The 17,236-nt window shown below is 41.3% G+C and overlaps 2 protein-coding genes across 7 annotated transcripts in view; one reads left to right on the forward strand and one right to left on the reverse strand.

The window, feature by feature from the left end:
- DHX58 (DExH-box helicase 58) overlaps positions 1 to 15,109 on the reverse strand; it is a 30,719-nt gene extending 15,610 nt beyond the window's left edge. Inside the window, exons 1-4 of one of the 5 annotated variants that reach the window (XM_032222016.1) lie at positions 14,968 to 15,109; positions 12,905 to 12,982; positions 4,187 to 4,377; positions 2,901 to 3,102 (exon numbers count right to left, since the gene is read on the reverse strand). In XM_032222016.1, coding sequence (XP_032077907.1) covers positions 2,901 to 3,102; positions 4,187 to 4,354 — 370 coding nt within the window. In that variant the 5' untranslated portion in view covers positions 4,355 to 4,377; positions 12,905 to 12,982; positions 14,968 to 15,109. Of the gene's footprint in view, positions 1 to 2,900; positions 3,103 to 4,186; positions 4,378 to 4,658; positions 4,783 to 8,739; positions 8,939 to 8,971; positions 9,186 to 12,904; positions 12,983 to 14,967 lie in introns of those variants that run through there. The other 4 variants (XM_032222017.1, XM_032222014.1, XM_032222015.1 and 1 more) reach the window with 4 other exon arrangements.
- Positions 15,110 to 15,286: 177 nt separating this feature from the next.
- Positions 15,287 to 17,236, forward strand: part of DNM1L (dynamin 1 like) — a 41,327-nt gene continuing 39,377 nt past the window's right edge. For both annotated transcript variants that reach the window (XM_032221635.1, XM_032221636.1), the window contains exon 1: positions 15,287 to 15,533. In XM_032221635.1, the coding sequence (XP_032077526.1) occupies positions 15,432 to 15,533 (102 nt within the window). In that variant the 5' untranslated portion in view covers positions 15,287 to 15,431. The remainder of the gene's footprint in view (positions 15,534 to 17,236) is intronic.

The raw sequence follows: 17,236 nt of genomic DNA on the forward strand, positions 1-17,236 counted from the left end.
TGCAGTTTCCCAGGGTCCTGGAATCATCTTTTCTGATAAGCAAGTCAATGTGGAAGTCAGATTCACTTAACAACCATGTTACAAATTTAACAACTGCAGAAATCAACAAGTGTAGCAAGAAAAGTCATAAAATGGGATAAAACTCACCTAACAACTGTTTCACTTATAAAAAAAAAATGTTGGCCTCTATTGTGGTTGTAAGTTGAGGACTACCTCTACATAATTTGGGTCGATAGTGTATATCAAGGCATAAATTTGGCCTGTAGCACACATAATCTACTGCATGGAGATCTTGAAATGGTGGTTTTGATGCATCATTTATTTATATGGCAAATTAAAGCCCAACATGGAAAGGAAGATACAGATAGTCCTTGACTTACAACAGTTCATTTAGTAACCGTTCAAAGTTACAGTGGCACCGAAATAATCACGATTTTTCACACTTATGACCATTGCAGCATCCCCATGGTCACATGATTTACATTCAGATGATTGACAACTGACGCATTTATGACAGCTGCAGTGTTCAAGAGTCAGTTTGTGACCTTCTGACAAGCAAAGTCAATGGGGAACCCAGATTCATTTAACAACCATGTTACTAATTTAACAACTGCAGTGATTCACTTAACAAATGTGGCAAAAAATGTCGTGAAATGGGACAAATTTACTTAACAATTTTTTCACTTAACAAACGTACATTTCAGGCTTCATTGTGGTCAATTGAGGACTACCGGTACCACATATTCAAACTGGCTTTAGAAAAAACTAAATAGCAAGAGATATTAATGCTGACACATGGGCAGGATAATTGCGAAATACGACAACGAAGTAAACATGTCCTCCATTGATTGTAGAAGGGCCTTTGGATGTGTCAATCATGTCAACCTATGAACAGGGCTTAGAAAAACAGTAATCCCAGAACAAACTGCTCAGAGAGTTCTGTAAAGCACCACAGAGTGGTATATTACCGTATTTTTTAGAGTATAAGACACACTGGAGTGTAACACGCACCAAGATTTTGAAAAGGCAAATAAAAAAAAAAGTTTTTGCACTCGGCAGACCTCCCAAAAAGGCCTGTTTTTCACAAAAATGGCCTCATTTTTTGTCAAAAGGGCATGCATAGCCTTTAGGAGGCTTGTAGAATGCTCCTGGGGGGTGCCTCCCCAAAATGAGCAAAAAATGGCCTGTTTTTCACTCAAGTTTGCCCTCCCCAGCCCCCAGAAGCACTCAGGAAGCCTCCTAAAGGCTATGCACGGCCATTTTTGCAAAGGGGGCGGGATTTCGGGAGGCCAAAAATGCTGTATTCAGTGTATAAGACGCACCCAGATTTTCACCTTCTTTTTTGAGGGGAAAAAGGTGTGTCTTATACTCCGAAAAATACTGTAAGTCTAAGTGCTGTTGCTATTGTTATTTCTTTGTGCTTATGTGAAACCTATACATAGGATAGGAAGCCTCAATCATTGTGGTACCTGGTGAAAAAATAGGCAGCAAGATGTGGGACAAGGCTTTATAATCTCTCCTATTTATTCAAACTGCATGCTGAATATCATCTCCTTTTAATGACCCCATAATCCCTTGCGGGGTGGAGTCTGGGCAACTGAATGGAGCTGAATGTTTACTGACCAGATGCCTTCCTGTTGCCAATGAGGAATTATATTCACTCAGATATATTCTAATCGTGCCCAGAGAGGGAAATATCTGCCACTATCTAGGATCGAACTCTGGATCCACCTAGGATCAAACTGTATGCCGAATATGCATTGAGGAAAAGCTGGATTGGAAGAGCATGGTTTTAAAATGGGATGGAAACAACAACTTGTGCTTATATTGAACACAGTTTAACAGCTGAAAATGGAAATGATCTGGAGGCTAAAGTAATAAAAGTCAAGGTGCACAGTAAAAAAAACTGGGACTAAAACACAAAGAAGGTCAAATTAATGACGACTGGAACAGCAACTAGTTTTGTAATTGATACTGAAAAGGGAGATAGCTTCTGCCTTTTGGGACTGATTATCAGCAAGAAAGCATTTGGCATTTAATCATGCTGACCACATGACCACGAAGACGTCTTTGGACAGCACTGACTCTTCGGTTTTGAAACGGAGATGAGCACCGGCCTCTAGAGGCAGGAACGACATCAGTGGTGGGTTGCAGGAGGTACGCCCTGGTACGGGCTTACTGGAGCCTGCCTGGAGCACTGGATACCGTTCTGGTACAGTGCTCCAGAGCGCCCCCCCCGCCTGTGCTCCTTACCTGTCTTTAAAGTCTTCGGTGCTTCCGCACACGGTGCATACAGCACTTGCACGACACTCCGCTGAGCAGCTGGAGCATCGTGGAGGCATCACTGAACAGTAAGACGCATGCGCATGCTGTGTGTGTGTGCACGCGCTGCGCGCATCCATGTGGATGATGCCGGGCCCGTTCCAACCGTACCGGTTGGATCGGGATCTGGAACCCATCACTGAACGACATATGTGTGAGGGGAACCTTAACCTTTAGAGTAGATAGGTCTTAAAAATGATTCAGTAGAATGCAGCTTGTATTTAATTATGATGCAATTACAAGAGAGCATATTTTGATAGGTTGTTATATTAAATGATTAAATATATTTTGATTAAATATATTTCGCTCAAAACAATGACCGAAATTGTTATAACGAGTCACATGACAGCAAAGCAATAGCACTTAGATTTATATATTGCTCCATAGAGCTTTATAGCACTCTCTGGGTGCTAAAAAAGTCAGCATATGCCCTCAACAATCTGGATCTTCATTTTACCAGCCTCAGAAAGTTGGAAAGCCAAGTTGGGCCACATCAGAATCGAACTCCAGGCTATGGCAGATATTATATTTCTGTGTACCACAGTACCCTTCCCCTTCCTTTACCATTGGCTACTCACCAGTCAGTTCCACATGCATTTCCTCTTCTTGATTGGTGAGGGCATTATAGAAGATTTGGGCTGTGCAGATTATCAGATCGTAGGTCTTTACCACATCTGAGAAGAATAGCTTCTGGAAACTATCACCACAAACAGATGTAATTTGGAATTGATTTTGCAAGACACTGAACTCATTCTTCAGATGTTGGTCAAGTAGAGGCACCTGCCAGGACAAAGTAGCTGTAGTGAAACATTCCCCAGGGAATAAAGCCAGTGCTGGGTTTCACATTTTGTTACCACCAGTTTGCTGCACGCCTGCCTGCTTCGCGTGCGCAGAAAACCGGTCTTCCATGCATGTGCTTTGCTCTCGTGCACACCTTCCATGCATGCGCCCAGCCTCAAAAACGTTATAGAGACTAATTTGATTCTGAACTTAATAACGGCAGCAAGATTGTTGGTGGCGCAGTACTGGAAGAAGGAAGAATTGCCTACTATTCAAGAACGGACATTAAAAGTAGTAAATTTAGCAGAGATGGCCAAAATCTCAGCATATTTAAAGGACCATTCAGATGAGAAATATAAGTTGGAATTGAGAAGATGGATTGATTACATTCAAAATAAATATCGTACTAAGAAATTTCAATTAGCTTATGAATGAACAAGGAATGTTATAATTTATCTACATTTAGTTTAATAAAAGGGGAGTTAAAGTACAAGAGGGAGGTAGGATGCTATAGTTAGCTTATGTTAGTGTATGATTGTTAAATGTTTATACCCTGTATTTTGCTCTGGGAAGTTGGGGGGAGGGAGGGTTGGAGGGGGGAGGGTTGGGGTGGGGGGAGGGAAGGGGAAATATTTGTAAAACTTATTAAAACTTTTCAATAATAATAAAAGTGCCTAAATAGGATGGCATAGAGTAGGGGGGGGGACGGGGGTGGCCCACCCATGATTTACACTGTCGGTTCAGGAGAACCGTCTGAATCGTCTGAATATCACCTCTGGATAAAACATTAGGCTGTGTACGTTTCCAAAATGTTTTGGAAGAGGCGTTTTTGAACAGGAAACAGCACAACTCTTTTCTGTTAAAGCAATTCATTTTCTTCAGACTTCCGTGTGCCTGAAGGAAAAAAAAAAGCTGTTCTTTAGTTTTAACTTGTGCAGAAATCTGGAAAAGGGGGTGCTTTTATAATTAACAGAGGTGGACTTGTTTGAAGTCCAAAGTGCTTGATCTCTGAGCTATTTGTAATCGAAGGAGCCATGGATTTTGAAAAACGATCTTCCACCATCCTCTATCTACTGGTACTTACTGTGTTGACTAACACAACCACCTTGTTCTTATCGTGACTCTCCAAGTGCTTCTTGCAAACATACACAGCTGCTCGGGTCTTTCCAGCGCCCGTTGGCAGGCATATGATGATATTCTTTCCTTCCAAAGCTGGCCCAATGACCTCCCACTGATAATCACGCAGTTCCATTGAGTACGTCTAGAAAACCAGAACTGTAATAAAAAAAAGGAAATGGAAAAAATAATAATGAAGGTGTGCAAGAGCCAAACCAATTCAGCCCAATCTTCTAACTTAATTTGTCTGCCACATCTTGTAGTATAGCCTTTATCGTCATTGTTCATCATGTATACAACAAAATTGGTTAATTTGCCTTTTAATTAAAGCCACGCCCACTGTTCTGCCCCAGCGATGCAGATGGCTCGGGGCATGCAGTTAAACTCCATGCTTCTTTCGATCAAGTTTATTATCAGGCATTCTTAATGGCAAAACTTACGGTTCAGTGTTAAGATACTTCTGACTTTCCATGAACTGTCCCTCCCGTAGTGTAAAAGGTCTATGGTTTTCTATTTCTCTTGATGAGCAGAGAGGAGGGGAATGAGGGGCAATTCAGAGAGAGACTGGTAATAAAAGAGAATTTGACAACTAGACAGATTCTTTGGGTATTAAAAGTTTCTTTACCATGTGGAATGGGATAAAGGAATGATTACTCTTAAGATTAGTTGTTCTGTTTGCTTCCCCCAACTAAAACAAATGAAACAGGATATTTGTACCAATACCCCCTGTGGGGAGGTAAATGAGTAATGAATGTCATGTCGCTGTTTTGGGAGATTGTGTAGAGGTCTACATGACACAGGAAAGGGGTCTACGTGACACAGGAAGGCCAGGTATTTGGGGATGATCAATAAGTTGTCAAAGAGTATAAAAGACTGTACAGAACTGCCATTCGGGGTTCAGGTTTTGCTCCTGAACCTTTGCGCAAATAAACCTTTCCCTTTGACAAAGAGCTGGTCTTGTCTCATTTTCTACAACAGTAATAAATCACTTTTCCCAGGCAGAATACCACACTACCCAATCAGGGAATACAGATGTGGTCACATATTATGGAACTACATTTCCCACAAGGCAGTTCTGCCTACATTTCCCATAAGGTAGTTTCTTAAAGGAGACAGTTCTTAATTCCTACATTAGCTATATACTGTTGGGACAGCACACCCACCATGACAACTGTTCTGTTGAATGGACAAGGTTTTTAATTGCAATTTTTTTTTGTAAGAGCACCCAAATAAACTCAAATTTCCAAATTTTATCTCTTTGAAAAAGCCATTTTCAATTATATAAACCCTGTGGTGAAAAGAAGGGCAGAATCAAGGACATTAAAAAAACAGAAGAAGGGAAGAGATTTTACAAGGATAAGAAGAAGGCAACATTAAACATCCATGGGAACTAAAGAATTAAAAATATGATGAAGACAAGGTGAAAAATACAGGCGGGACTAACACCTGTGTAACTATTGTTCAACTCCAGTCTAGTTTCCTTTCAGTTAGTGGGACCACCTCCCATAATTTGTCAAATTCTGGCTAGTGACAATAGAAATCAAACTCCAGCTAGAAAACACCATACTGTAGACAGGCGGTCTAGAACTGTTAGAAACTAATTCTAGAAAACGGAGCACCCTTTTACAAAAATAGCCTATTATTTGATAACATATTTGGTTTTGAAAACCTTGCCATCTAGTTTCACTTTCTTTTACTTTACTAAATTACGCATTCATGTCTATATTTTCCCGCTTTCTGTACAGGCAGTCCGCAACTTACAACAGTTCGTTCGGGACCATTCAAAGTTATAACAGCCCTGAAAGAAGTGACTTGTGACCCTTTCATGCACTTACAACCATTGCAGCATCCCATGGTCGCAGGAACAAAATTCAAACGCTTGCCAACTACTGTATTTTTCGGAGTATAAGACAAACCTTTTTCCCTCAGAAAAGAGGCTGAAAATCTGGGTGCGTCTTATACACGGAATACAGCATTTTTGTCCTCACAAAACCCCAGCCCCTTCACCAAAATGGTGGTGCAGAGCCTTTAGGCGTGACCCGTCAAAACCGCGTTCCACAAAAGCGCGGTCGACGAAATCGCGTATGTGACGTCATCACAACGCGACGAAAAAGATTGGAAAAATTGAAATAAAAATTAAATTACAGCAAGCCGATTCACATAAAGGTAAGGGTTAGGTTAAGGGTTAGGGTTAGGGTTAGGGTTAGGGTTAGGTTAAGGGTTAGGGTTAGGTTTAGAGCGTTAGTGTTACGTTTAGCGTTAGGTTAAGGGTTAGCGTTAGGTTTTTCGTTAGGTTAAGGGTTAGGTTTAGGGTTAGGTTTAGGGTTAGGTTTAGGGTTAGGTTTAGGGTTAGGTTTGGGGGGGTTAGGGTAAGGTTTTCGCTTTATTTTTACATTTTTCGATCTTTTTCGTCGCGCTGTGATGACGTCACATACGCGCTTTCGTCGACCGCGATTTTGTCATCCGCGGTTTTGTGGTGGAACCCCTTTAGGAAGCTTCCAGAGTGCTCCTGGGGGCTAGGGAGGGCAGAAATGAGCAAAAAATGGGCTATTTTTTGTTCAATTTTGCCCCCCACCTTTTTTTGACAAAAATGGACCCTTTTTTGCAAAAAACAGGCCATTTTTTGCTCGTTTTGGGGGGGCCCACCCCCCAAGAGCAGTCTACAAGCCTTCTAAAGCTTATCCTTGCCCCTTAAAAAAAAGGGGGGGGCTGTTTTCATGAAAAACGGGCCGTTTTTGGGAGGTTTGCAGAGTGCAAATTTTTTTTTTTTAAAAAATTGCCTCTTCAAAATCTTGGTGTGTTTTATACTCCGGTGTATCTTATACTCCGAAAAATTCAGTAACTCATATTTCTATGTTTGTTGCAATGCCCCAGATTTGCAACACTCTGACAAGCAAAAGTAACAGGAAAGCCAGATACACTTCGCAACCCTGTTACTAACTTAGTTAGTAACCCTGTTACTAACCACCCTCCAGTCCTTCCGCGCCGCTTTAAAGATCTGGCTGTCCCTGCTGGCCTGGGGCTAAGATTGTAGCCCCACCCGAACTGTGTGACTGTTGTGCTCTTTTTTTTAACATGTTGTATTGTCTACTGTTTGTCTCCCCCCCCCTTTTTGAATTGTGAGCCGCCCTGAGTCCCCCTAGGGAAAAGGGCGGCATCCAAATAAAGGAAACTAACAAAAAAAACTAAACTAACAAACTAACTGCAGTGATTCACTTAACAAAGGTGGCAAGAAAGGTTGTAAAATGGAGCAAAAATCACTTAACAAATGTTTCGCTTAGCAACAGAAAATTTGGTCTTCACTGTGGTTGTATGTCGAAGAGTTTGTGTGTTGCCTTGTGTTATCAATGCCTTGGAAGTCAATTTTAAAGGGTTTGGGACTGACAGGGAAAGTATCCATGAACTATTCATCAGAAAGCCAAAAGCATTCTGTATATATCAACAATATCAGTTATACATCATATACAATGAAGCTAACTCTCTGGAAATTTGAAAGTATATTTGGGGTGCTCTTACAACAAAAAAAGATTGTAATGAAAAACCTTGTCCATTCAAAAGAACGGTTGTCATGGTGGGTATGGCTTTAATTAAAAAATTCTCCAATTCTCCAAATACTCTATCCCTCCTCCCCCTATTCTGAGCATTTTGGGGGAACATGCTTACCAACAAAAATGATATTAGCAACTAATTTCGCTTTGGAAAAGTTTATATAATGCTTCTTGAAATCAAAATTTTATTTCATGTGTGCGCACACACACACACACACACACACACACACACAGATTGGTCAGAGACCTTAATAAAGATTTACAGTATATATATATATGTTTTATAGGGGGAAAATAAACATGGAGGGGGAAGAGAAACACACATACTACATACACATTCTGCCTCTCTCTATATATATAGTGTTATCTATTGATATATCTATATCTATATCTATCTATCTACCTATCTATCTATCTATCTATCTATCTATCTATCTATCTATCTATCTATCTATCTATCTATCTATCTTATCTATCTATCTGAAAATAAACAACAAAAAGGAATAACAAACTATCAATACATATCACATATCCATTAAATATTTAAAAATATTGAAATTAAAGAAAAAATGGTAATACTCAATTATTGTAAAAAACCATCTATGTAAAAGGAAAACATACTACATCCTTTTTTGACCAATAGATAACATTTCCTTTTTGAACTACATAAATTATACATCCTTTGAATCCACTCCTTAATATCAGAATATTACATTCAGGTTTTTCCAAATATTCTCTTAGCAGCATCCCAAACCCAATGTCACCATACCTCCTAAAACAATCGGTTTCACAGTTTATGAAATTATTCCACAAAGATGTCAGTGACTTTAAGTATGCTGTATCTAATATTAAGCATAAACGGAAATAACATGACGTGCAAAGAAGCCCAGTGTATTATAAAATAATTAAAATATTTACAGCCCAGAAGCAAATGCACAATTCACTACAAACCATCTCAAATTAACATACATACCCATTCAATAGCCTGACCTGGATGCAATAGAAAAGGCGTCCGACATACGAAGCCACATTTACAATGTTCTCCCTTGCATAGCTTTCTATTATGCCCAGTGAGAGCATAAAACGAAACTAAAAGCGACCAATGAAAGCTTGAAACGAAACCAAACATTTCCCAGATGTAGATTGTGGAGCTCAGCCAAGGGAGATCTCGAAGGCCACATAAATAGGCTTGACAAACCACTTACCTTCCAGGCACTCAGCTTCTGCACAACCTCCCCTCAATGCTACTGAATCTCAAATCAGAAGATAATCTTCCTTATTATGTTCAGGCTGAATTTATTTCCTGTTTTTAAAAGGAAAGCGCAGGCAAACAGAAACCCTCCCTTCTCTGAACGTCAGTAATTACACTGTCATGGTTTTTAAAAGCACAGGTGTGATTTGTCTCTTTGCGTAACTTACTCTAGAAATCAAACTATTTTCAGAAGAATTCCTAACTGCAAAGCCCATTTGTACATGGATAGCAGAGGGATGTGGGCAGGGGTGGGCTTCAAAATTTTTAGCAAGGGGTTCTCTGCCCGGTTGCTGAGTGGGCATGACTATTCATTACACTAAATGTTTTGTTTTCTGTCCAAATGCCTATTGCCTTTCTTTCAACCTCTATTTGGGTGCCTGTGTAGACCAACATGTTTGGTCCTTTTGAGAAATACCCACATCTTTAAGTTTAATCAGGAACACTGGGAAAAGCATAGTGTCACAAGCTTTGTCCATGTCTCCGTTGGTGTCAGAATTCACTGTGAAAATTTGTGGGAAATAAAGGAACTATTTTCTATGGATAAGTTTACATAATGGCAAACACAAATGCAATTTGCAATTACGTATGTTGTGTGAACCTAGTCAATCAGTTTGTAAACCAGAATATAAAGATTGGAGTGTTGTGTAAACACAAACCCAGTTAAACCTTTGGGTTTAAAATGCCCTATCCTACTGAAGTTAAATTTTACTTCATATTTTAAAATTCACTTATGCCCAGCCCAAATAAAACTATTATAGACATTGTATCAGGAAAGCTGTACCCACATATTTTATTAAAAGGCATATACTGTATTTGTGAACCACAACTTTTTTTCATTGAAAACAATTTAAAACTATTGTGCTGCAATATTTAGCTTGCTCTGCTTTCGTAAATTTTGATGCTTTTATCACAACATAGTATTTTTATCTTATTTATCATTACATATTTTAAGTTTACATAAAGTTGTTTTAGGAAACTGCAGATATTTAATTGTCAAAGGAATAATATCTCTAGGGTTAAATTGCTTCCTTACACTTCCAATAAGATACTAAGTTCTGATCCAAGCTAATTCAATGATGGTTCAGCCATGAAACAGGTAATCCTTCACTTAAGATCATAGTTGGGCCTAGCAATTATGGTTACAAGTTGTGATTGTCATAAAGCGGGTCATCATCTGACTGACCCAATTTTACACCTTTTTTCATTGCAGCCATTAACTGAATACAGCAGTCATTACATGAATGTGGCCGTTATTAAGCCAACACATTGTTTTCTATTTGCTGGAATTAGAAGTAAATGCCAACTTTTGGCAAAACCACAGTAAATTGTAGTCACATAACCACAGGGCGCTGCAAACAATTGTAAATGTGGGCCAGTGGCTGAACGTTCAAAACATGGTTATGTAACTGCAAGAGGGGTGGTGCCCAGCTGTCAGAACTTTGAAACCAGGTGAATAGTACCTTTTGGGAGGGCAGAAGTCTGGCAATTCAATGGATGCTATAGCCAGGGTTGGGCTTCAAAAATTACACCAACGGGTTCTCTGCCCGGCTGCTGGGTAGGCATGGCCATGATGGGTGTGGCCTAGTTGGCCTCTTGCACCATGGCAGGGGAGGGTTTCACTTTCCCCAGGTTCTGGACAGGGCTTTCCTCGAGCCTCTGGGAAGGCGAAAACTGCCTCCCCTGGGATCTGGAGGCCCTCTGGAGGCCGGAAATGGACTTGTTTCCGGCCTCCAGAGGGTCTCTGGAGTCCAGGGGAGGAAGCTTTCATCTTCCCAGAGGCTTGAGGAAAGTGGGCCTCCCAGAAGTTCTGGAAGACTGGAAATAGGCTTGTTTCCGGTCTTCCAAACTTCCCGGAGGCCTGTTTTTTTGCCCTCCCGGAGCCTCTGTAAAAGTCAGGGTGGGCGGGGTCAACCAGTCCTTCCAACTACTGGTTCAGCGAACCATATGCAAAATTAGCATCCAGTTTGCCTGAACCGGCTGAATCCCACCCCTGGGTACATGCTACAGATTTCTGGCTGCTGATCAGAAAAACAACCTGTACATTGAACCTACCTTGTACCTTTTTATATAAATTTTCTGTTTTTACACAGCAGATCCCTGTAGGAACTGTTGGCTGTGCTGCACACATGAAAGCAACATACGAAAACATGGATCGGTTGCTGAAAGACATCCAGCACAGCAAGTACAACTGTAATATCTGTGGAGCAGAGGTGGATTGCTCCCGATTCTGCCTGGTAGTGCAATTGTGGCCTGAACCGGGGGGCGACCCAGGCTATCCACGCCTCCAAACCGGTTCCCTGGTCTCTTATGCCTTTGCTGCCATGTTTCTGCGCATGCACAGAACAATATTTAGTCAACTGCGCATGTACCAGCAGTGTGAGGCTGGCGTGTGTGTGCAGTGAACCGGTACCAACTGGTATAGGAACCCACACCTGCTGTGGAGATTTCAAAGTAGTGGCTCAGCTGCTTGGAATGCAGCTCTGCTATATCAGGTAATAGTATTACATATGCAGATGGGTTACGACTGGTACGCCCCGGTATGGGCGTACCGGTGCCTGCCGGGAGCACCAGGTACCATTCCGTTTTGGTGCTCCGGAGGGACCACCCGCCCGCGCTCCTTACCTGTATTTGAGCTGTTCGGGGCTTCTGCACACAGAGCATACGGCGCCTGCGTGATGCTCCACCGAACAGCTGGAGCGTTGTGGAGCCGTCACGGAGCATCACGGGCCGTAAGTACGCATGCGCGTGCTGCACACGTGTGCATGCATTCTGCGCCCGTTCATGTGGTGGACGCCTGGCCCCATTGCACCGTACCGGTTGCAACGGGATCCGGAACCCACCCCTGGGACAGATGTACTTCATTAAAAAGAAATGGCCACTCTGAAAGAACATGGTTCTAGGATTTAAAAAGGTGGCATATGGACTGCTGGTTGATGCTTCTGCATCATCTAAAAGTTGAACTGATAAAAAAAATGTGTGAAAGCAGAGAACAAAGAAGGTAAAGGATTTCATTGTTTGAGACAGTTGTTTCTAAGAATAACTGATACCAAGATTAAAGAAGATTTATATTGGTCCGCAGATCAGAAACATCACCAATGGCAAGCAGTTTGAATATCTGTTGGTGGGGCCAGAGAAGATAGCCTGGAAACTATTCAAGGAGGTCTCTGAGAATTTTCTCGGCAACTGCAGAGCACCAATTCAGCTAGTTGACAAGCTTCTTAAAGCATACAAGATCTTGAAGTACAACATGTCAGTGAAAATTCATTTTCTGCAGTCACACTTGGACTTCTTTCCTGAAAATCTAGGTGCAGCCACACCCACCCAGTCGCCCCCTCCTCCCAAGAACAACCACAGCCCTGATGTCGCCCTCAATGAAATTGAGTTTGACACCCCTGGCCTGGAGCAAATAGAATGTGCATTAGATAACTCCCGGAGCATTCATTAGCCAAGATTTAGGAATAGGGATGGCTAGAGACCAATAGAACAAATTGTTAAATCATTAATAAAATGTTTATTAGATGATATTTCTTATTATCCTGACTTGTCCCACCTACTGCTTTATTGAAATTGTATAAAGCTTTCTTAATCCTTTGTTCTGGGCTCTTGGCATTTTGGCCAGGACCAGTGATGAAATTAAAATTTTATTACTACTGGCTCTGTGGGTGTGGCTTGGTGGGCATGGCAGGGGAAGGATACTGCAAAATCTCCATTCCCACTCCACTCTGGGGCCAGCCAGCGGTGCTATTTGTTGATTCTCTGAACTACTCAAAATTTCCACTACCGGTTCTCCAGAACCTGTCAGAACCTATCAGAACCTGCTGAATTTCACCCCTGGACAGGATCCCTTTTCTTGGAGCATCCCAATGAAAGAAAACAAAACCTGTACCTTGTTGTCTGATGTCCTTCTTTGGCCTCAGCACCAGGCTCAGACCCGGATTGGGGATAACAAATCCACATTCAGTACCTCATAATGACAAAGTGAAAACTGAATTTTAGAAATGTCTGTAAATTTATTAAAAAGAAAAAAAAACCTGAAACAATCACATTGGCCTAAGTATTCAAACCCTTTGCAACAACACAAGAAATTTAGCTCTGGTGCCTCCCATTTCACTTGATCGTTCTGACATGTTTCTACACCTTGAAATGGAGTCGACTTGTGGTAAACTAAATTGGACATGATTTGGAAAGGCACACATCTCTCTCTTTTTTTTAATTTTTAATTTTTATTTTTTATTAACAAACATGTAAAATACACACACACAAAACTTAGACGTACACCACATTAACACAATACAATACGAACAGGAACTTCCTGTTCTTTATAATAGCAATTATCAATCGATACGGCTCACCTTATATTATTTTCCCTTCTATTGTATTTCATTTGGATTTCACCATTCTTAACCCTCTTATTTTACTCATAACTATTATTTTTTGAGTTTTGTTATATTCCTTCGTTGATTTTTGTTTCTTTCCTCCACCCACCTATACCATTTATCCCATATCTGGTAGAATTCTGATTCTTCTTTTCTCTCTTTATAAGGCATCACAGATGACAATAAGTAGTGCAGCAGAGCAAAAGTCATGAGGTCAAAGAAACTGCCTGCAGAACTATGAGACAGGATTATTACAAGGCAGAGATCTGGGGAAACTACAATAAAATTTCTGCTGCACTGAAGGTTCCTAAGAGTACAGTAGCCTCCATAATTCTCAAATGAAAGAAGTTTGTGCAACCAAGGAGTCTTCCAAGAGTTGGTCGCCTGGTCAAACTGAGCAACCAGGGGAGAAGGGCCTTAGCAAGAGAAGTGACCAAGAACCCAAAGATCACTTGGACTGAGCTCCAGAGATCGTAGGTGGAGATGGGACAGAGTTCTAGAAGGACAACCTTGACTGCAGCCCGCCACTGATCTGAGCTTTATGACTAGATGAAAGCCACTCCTCTTGTGCAAAACACATGAAAGCCTCCTTAGAGTTTGCAAAAAAGCAAGGACTCTCTGTGAGGAACAAACTCTAAGGGGGCTTCCATGTCTATGGAGATTCTCAGTCATCTAGAGATCATAGTTGCCCCAAATGTTTCGCTTCTCATCCAAGAAGCTTCTTCAGGGCTTTCTTCTGTTTCATACTTTCTGAATACACTGTAAATCTTCAATACAGGTAGATCTTCATTAATGGGATTAACAAAGCGCACAAAATGGCTATATTATTCAAACGTCTACTATTCAGGTCTATAGAAAATAAGATAATTGTTTCTGGCTTGAAGGAAATACTTAATAAAAAATTTTAAATGTCCATTTTAATGGTTATTAATAAAATATACCAGCAAAAGATTAGAATAAGAGTTGTTAGCCTAATTTTGCGAAGCTTCTTCTCCAGTAACATTGTACTGCAAACTAGAGCATACAAAACCTTTGCCAGACCAATTTTCGAAAACAGCTTGTCTGCCTGGAATCCACACTCTATATCAGAAATTAATACAAATGAACGAGTCCAGAGGTATTTCACGAGAAGAATACTCCACTCCTCTGCTCGCAACAGTTACAACGTCCTACCTGTCAACGACTACTTCAACTTCAGTCTCCACAATACCTGGGCGAAAATAGATACAAACTCAAAGTCAACTACTCCAAACTTGATTGCAGAAAATACGACTTCAGCAGCAGAGTGGTCAACGCCTGGAATGCTCTACCTGACTGTTGTTACATCCCCAACCCCCATAATTTTAACCTAAGACTGTCTACTGTTGACCTCATCCCATTCCCAAGACTCTTAGGCTAAGAGGTCTGTAAAGGGGGCGTGCATAAGCGCACCAAGAGTGCCTTCCGTCCCTGTCCTACTGTCCCCATTTATTTGTACTCATTTCCTTTGTTCATGTCCATGTATATGCTTGTACCTGTTACCTTGTACATGTTTGAGAAACCAAATAAAATATATTTAAAAAAATACACTTACAACAATTTTATTTTTTCACCAAGCCGAAGCGGTTTACAGAAAGTAAAAGCCAAAACCCAAAGAATTCTGAAAATACTCTTCCTTCTAGACAGCGAGATAGACTGACCTCACGCCACTCATTCAAAATAGCTACACCAAGTGAACTAACCACAAACGGGACGGATAAAGTCCAACCTTCGGCAGTTTTTCCGCCCCAGGAAGGAGCCGACTACAATACCCGCCATGCTTTGCGCCCACGCCGGCTCCCATCTGGAGACAGGAGAGAGCGCGCGGGGCCTGTTGGGGGGAGAGTGCGCGTGCGCGTGCGCGTGTTTCTGTCTGTGTCGGCGGCCGTGGAAGGTGGCGGAGCGAGCGCCCTTCCCTGGCGCTTTCTCCTCCCCCTCTCTTTCTCTCTTTCCCTTCCCCGTCCATTCATTGCTGCCCTGCGGACTGTCCGTGCCCTTCCTTCCCCGCCGCCCGCCGCCATGGAGGCGCTGATTCCGGTTATTAACAAGCTGCAGGACGTCTTCAACACGGTGGGCGCCGATATCATCCAGTTGCCGCAGATCGTGGTGGTCGGGACGCAGGTGAGGCAGGCGGAGCCTGAGCCAGGGTGACCTCCGCCCGGGCTGGAGGCAGACAGATGCCCTTGGGGGACCCTCCAGCCATGGGGAGCGAGGGGAGCGTTTCAGTGGGATGCGGGTGCAGGAGGGGTGAGTTTCCTTCCTGATCTGGGCTGGTGGGGTTTGGAGGGAAGGAAATATTGGCCGGCCAGTGCGAGTCTTGCAACGTGTTGTGTGGTTGGGGGTTGTTGTTATTGTGGTGGTTGTTTTTCCCTAAAATGTACATGCCGCCCCAGTCCCAGTGAGTCAGGGAGGTGTGCAAATTTTTGAAAAATGCATGTATGGATATTGCAGTTGTGATTAGCATTGGCAGTCTTCCAGTTGTAGGACTGGAAGTGAGCTTTATTGTCATTGTATTTAGTATTTAGTAGCTCCTTGAGGTGTGTAGGGTTAAGTTTTATATAAATAAGTTAAGCAGTCGAGTTGTGTGTATTAGTGGTATTAAGAGCTGTATTGACATAAACGCCTTTTTTTGGGGGGGGGGGAACCACGTGTTATTCCCCTCCCAGAATGAAAGAAACCACTCTCAAATAGGAGAAGCATGCGGAAACACTCTTTCCAGTCCTGACGTAATAATTAATAATTCCCCCTTTACTAGCAAATTAAGGGGAACACAACAGGCCTGACATCCTGAAGGCTGCAAATAGGCAGTATAAATTTTTGAGATAGCACCCTAAATCAGGAGTCCTCCAACTCTTCAGCTTTGGACCCTTCAGATTTGTTGATCAATTCCCAAACATTGTATGAAAATTTAAAAATAAATTCTATTTTCATAGCTCTACCATGAACAATAAGAACGCTAACCCCTTGGATAGTGCCAGCAATTTGGGGGGATAGATACTGACCACTTTGGGGAAAACTGCATTAAGGCTATATTTTAAAGTTATCAAAAGGCCTCTCTCTTGTGGTTTATTTTGCTGTTAAATCCTAAGGATGGGATTAGTCAAGTTTGTTAAATCATTTAACATTTAAACTGAATGGGAGAAGATGTTTGGAAATATTGCAATGGTGCTAAAAGTTAATGCATTTAAAGTCTTGAGCTTGTTAAAGCTAAAAGGAAAATTGGGAACATGCTGTCCCTATGTACTAAGTAAAAGTTGTTTATAGATCTTTTGTGTCTGTCTTAGTATATGTTGTCTGGAACTCCTGTGCACAAAGATTTATCCCTGCAACAACTGTGTTAAAGGTCTGTATGCTGTTGCTTTATAAACTTCTAAACACATGCAGTCTTATATAGACAGTATATAGGTGCTATGGAGGGATTTTGAAGTGATAATGAGAAATATTTTATTCAAAACAGTTTGGAGGTGATGCTGTAAACAGGGATTATTCTGTCAGTTCCTTGCAGGGGTGAGTAGCTAGGAAAATATGAATGCCACACCCTGTTCTTCAGAGGAAAATACATATAAATTATGATTGATAAATTAAGGGTTAAAATTATAGAAACAAAATTATGTATAAATTGAATGTATCTACCTAATTGTTTATAAACTATTTCACTTGTTTGTTACATGTGCTAGTTCTGGAGGAGAAGAATAATATATTTCAGGGACTGTCATTTTTATTTGGCCTTGTTGGTATCCAACCCAATTGGTATCACTTAAATTCCTTCAAGCATAACTTTGTACCTATAAAGACAAGAAACTTGATTTTCTTTTTTTAAAAAA

The sequence above is a fragment of the Thamnophis elegans genome, chromosome 7, assembly GCF_009769535.1.
Source record: "Thamnophis elegans isolate rThaEle1 chromosome 7, rThaEle1.pri, whole genome shotgun sequence".
In the NCBI taxonomy this organism is placed as follows: Eukaryota; Metazoa; Chordata; class Lepidosauria; order Squamata; family Colubridae; genus Thamnophis; species Thamnophis elegans.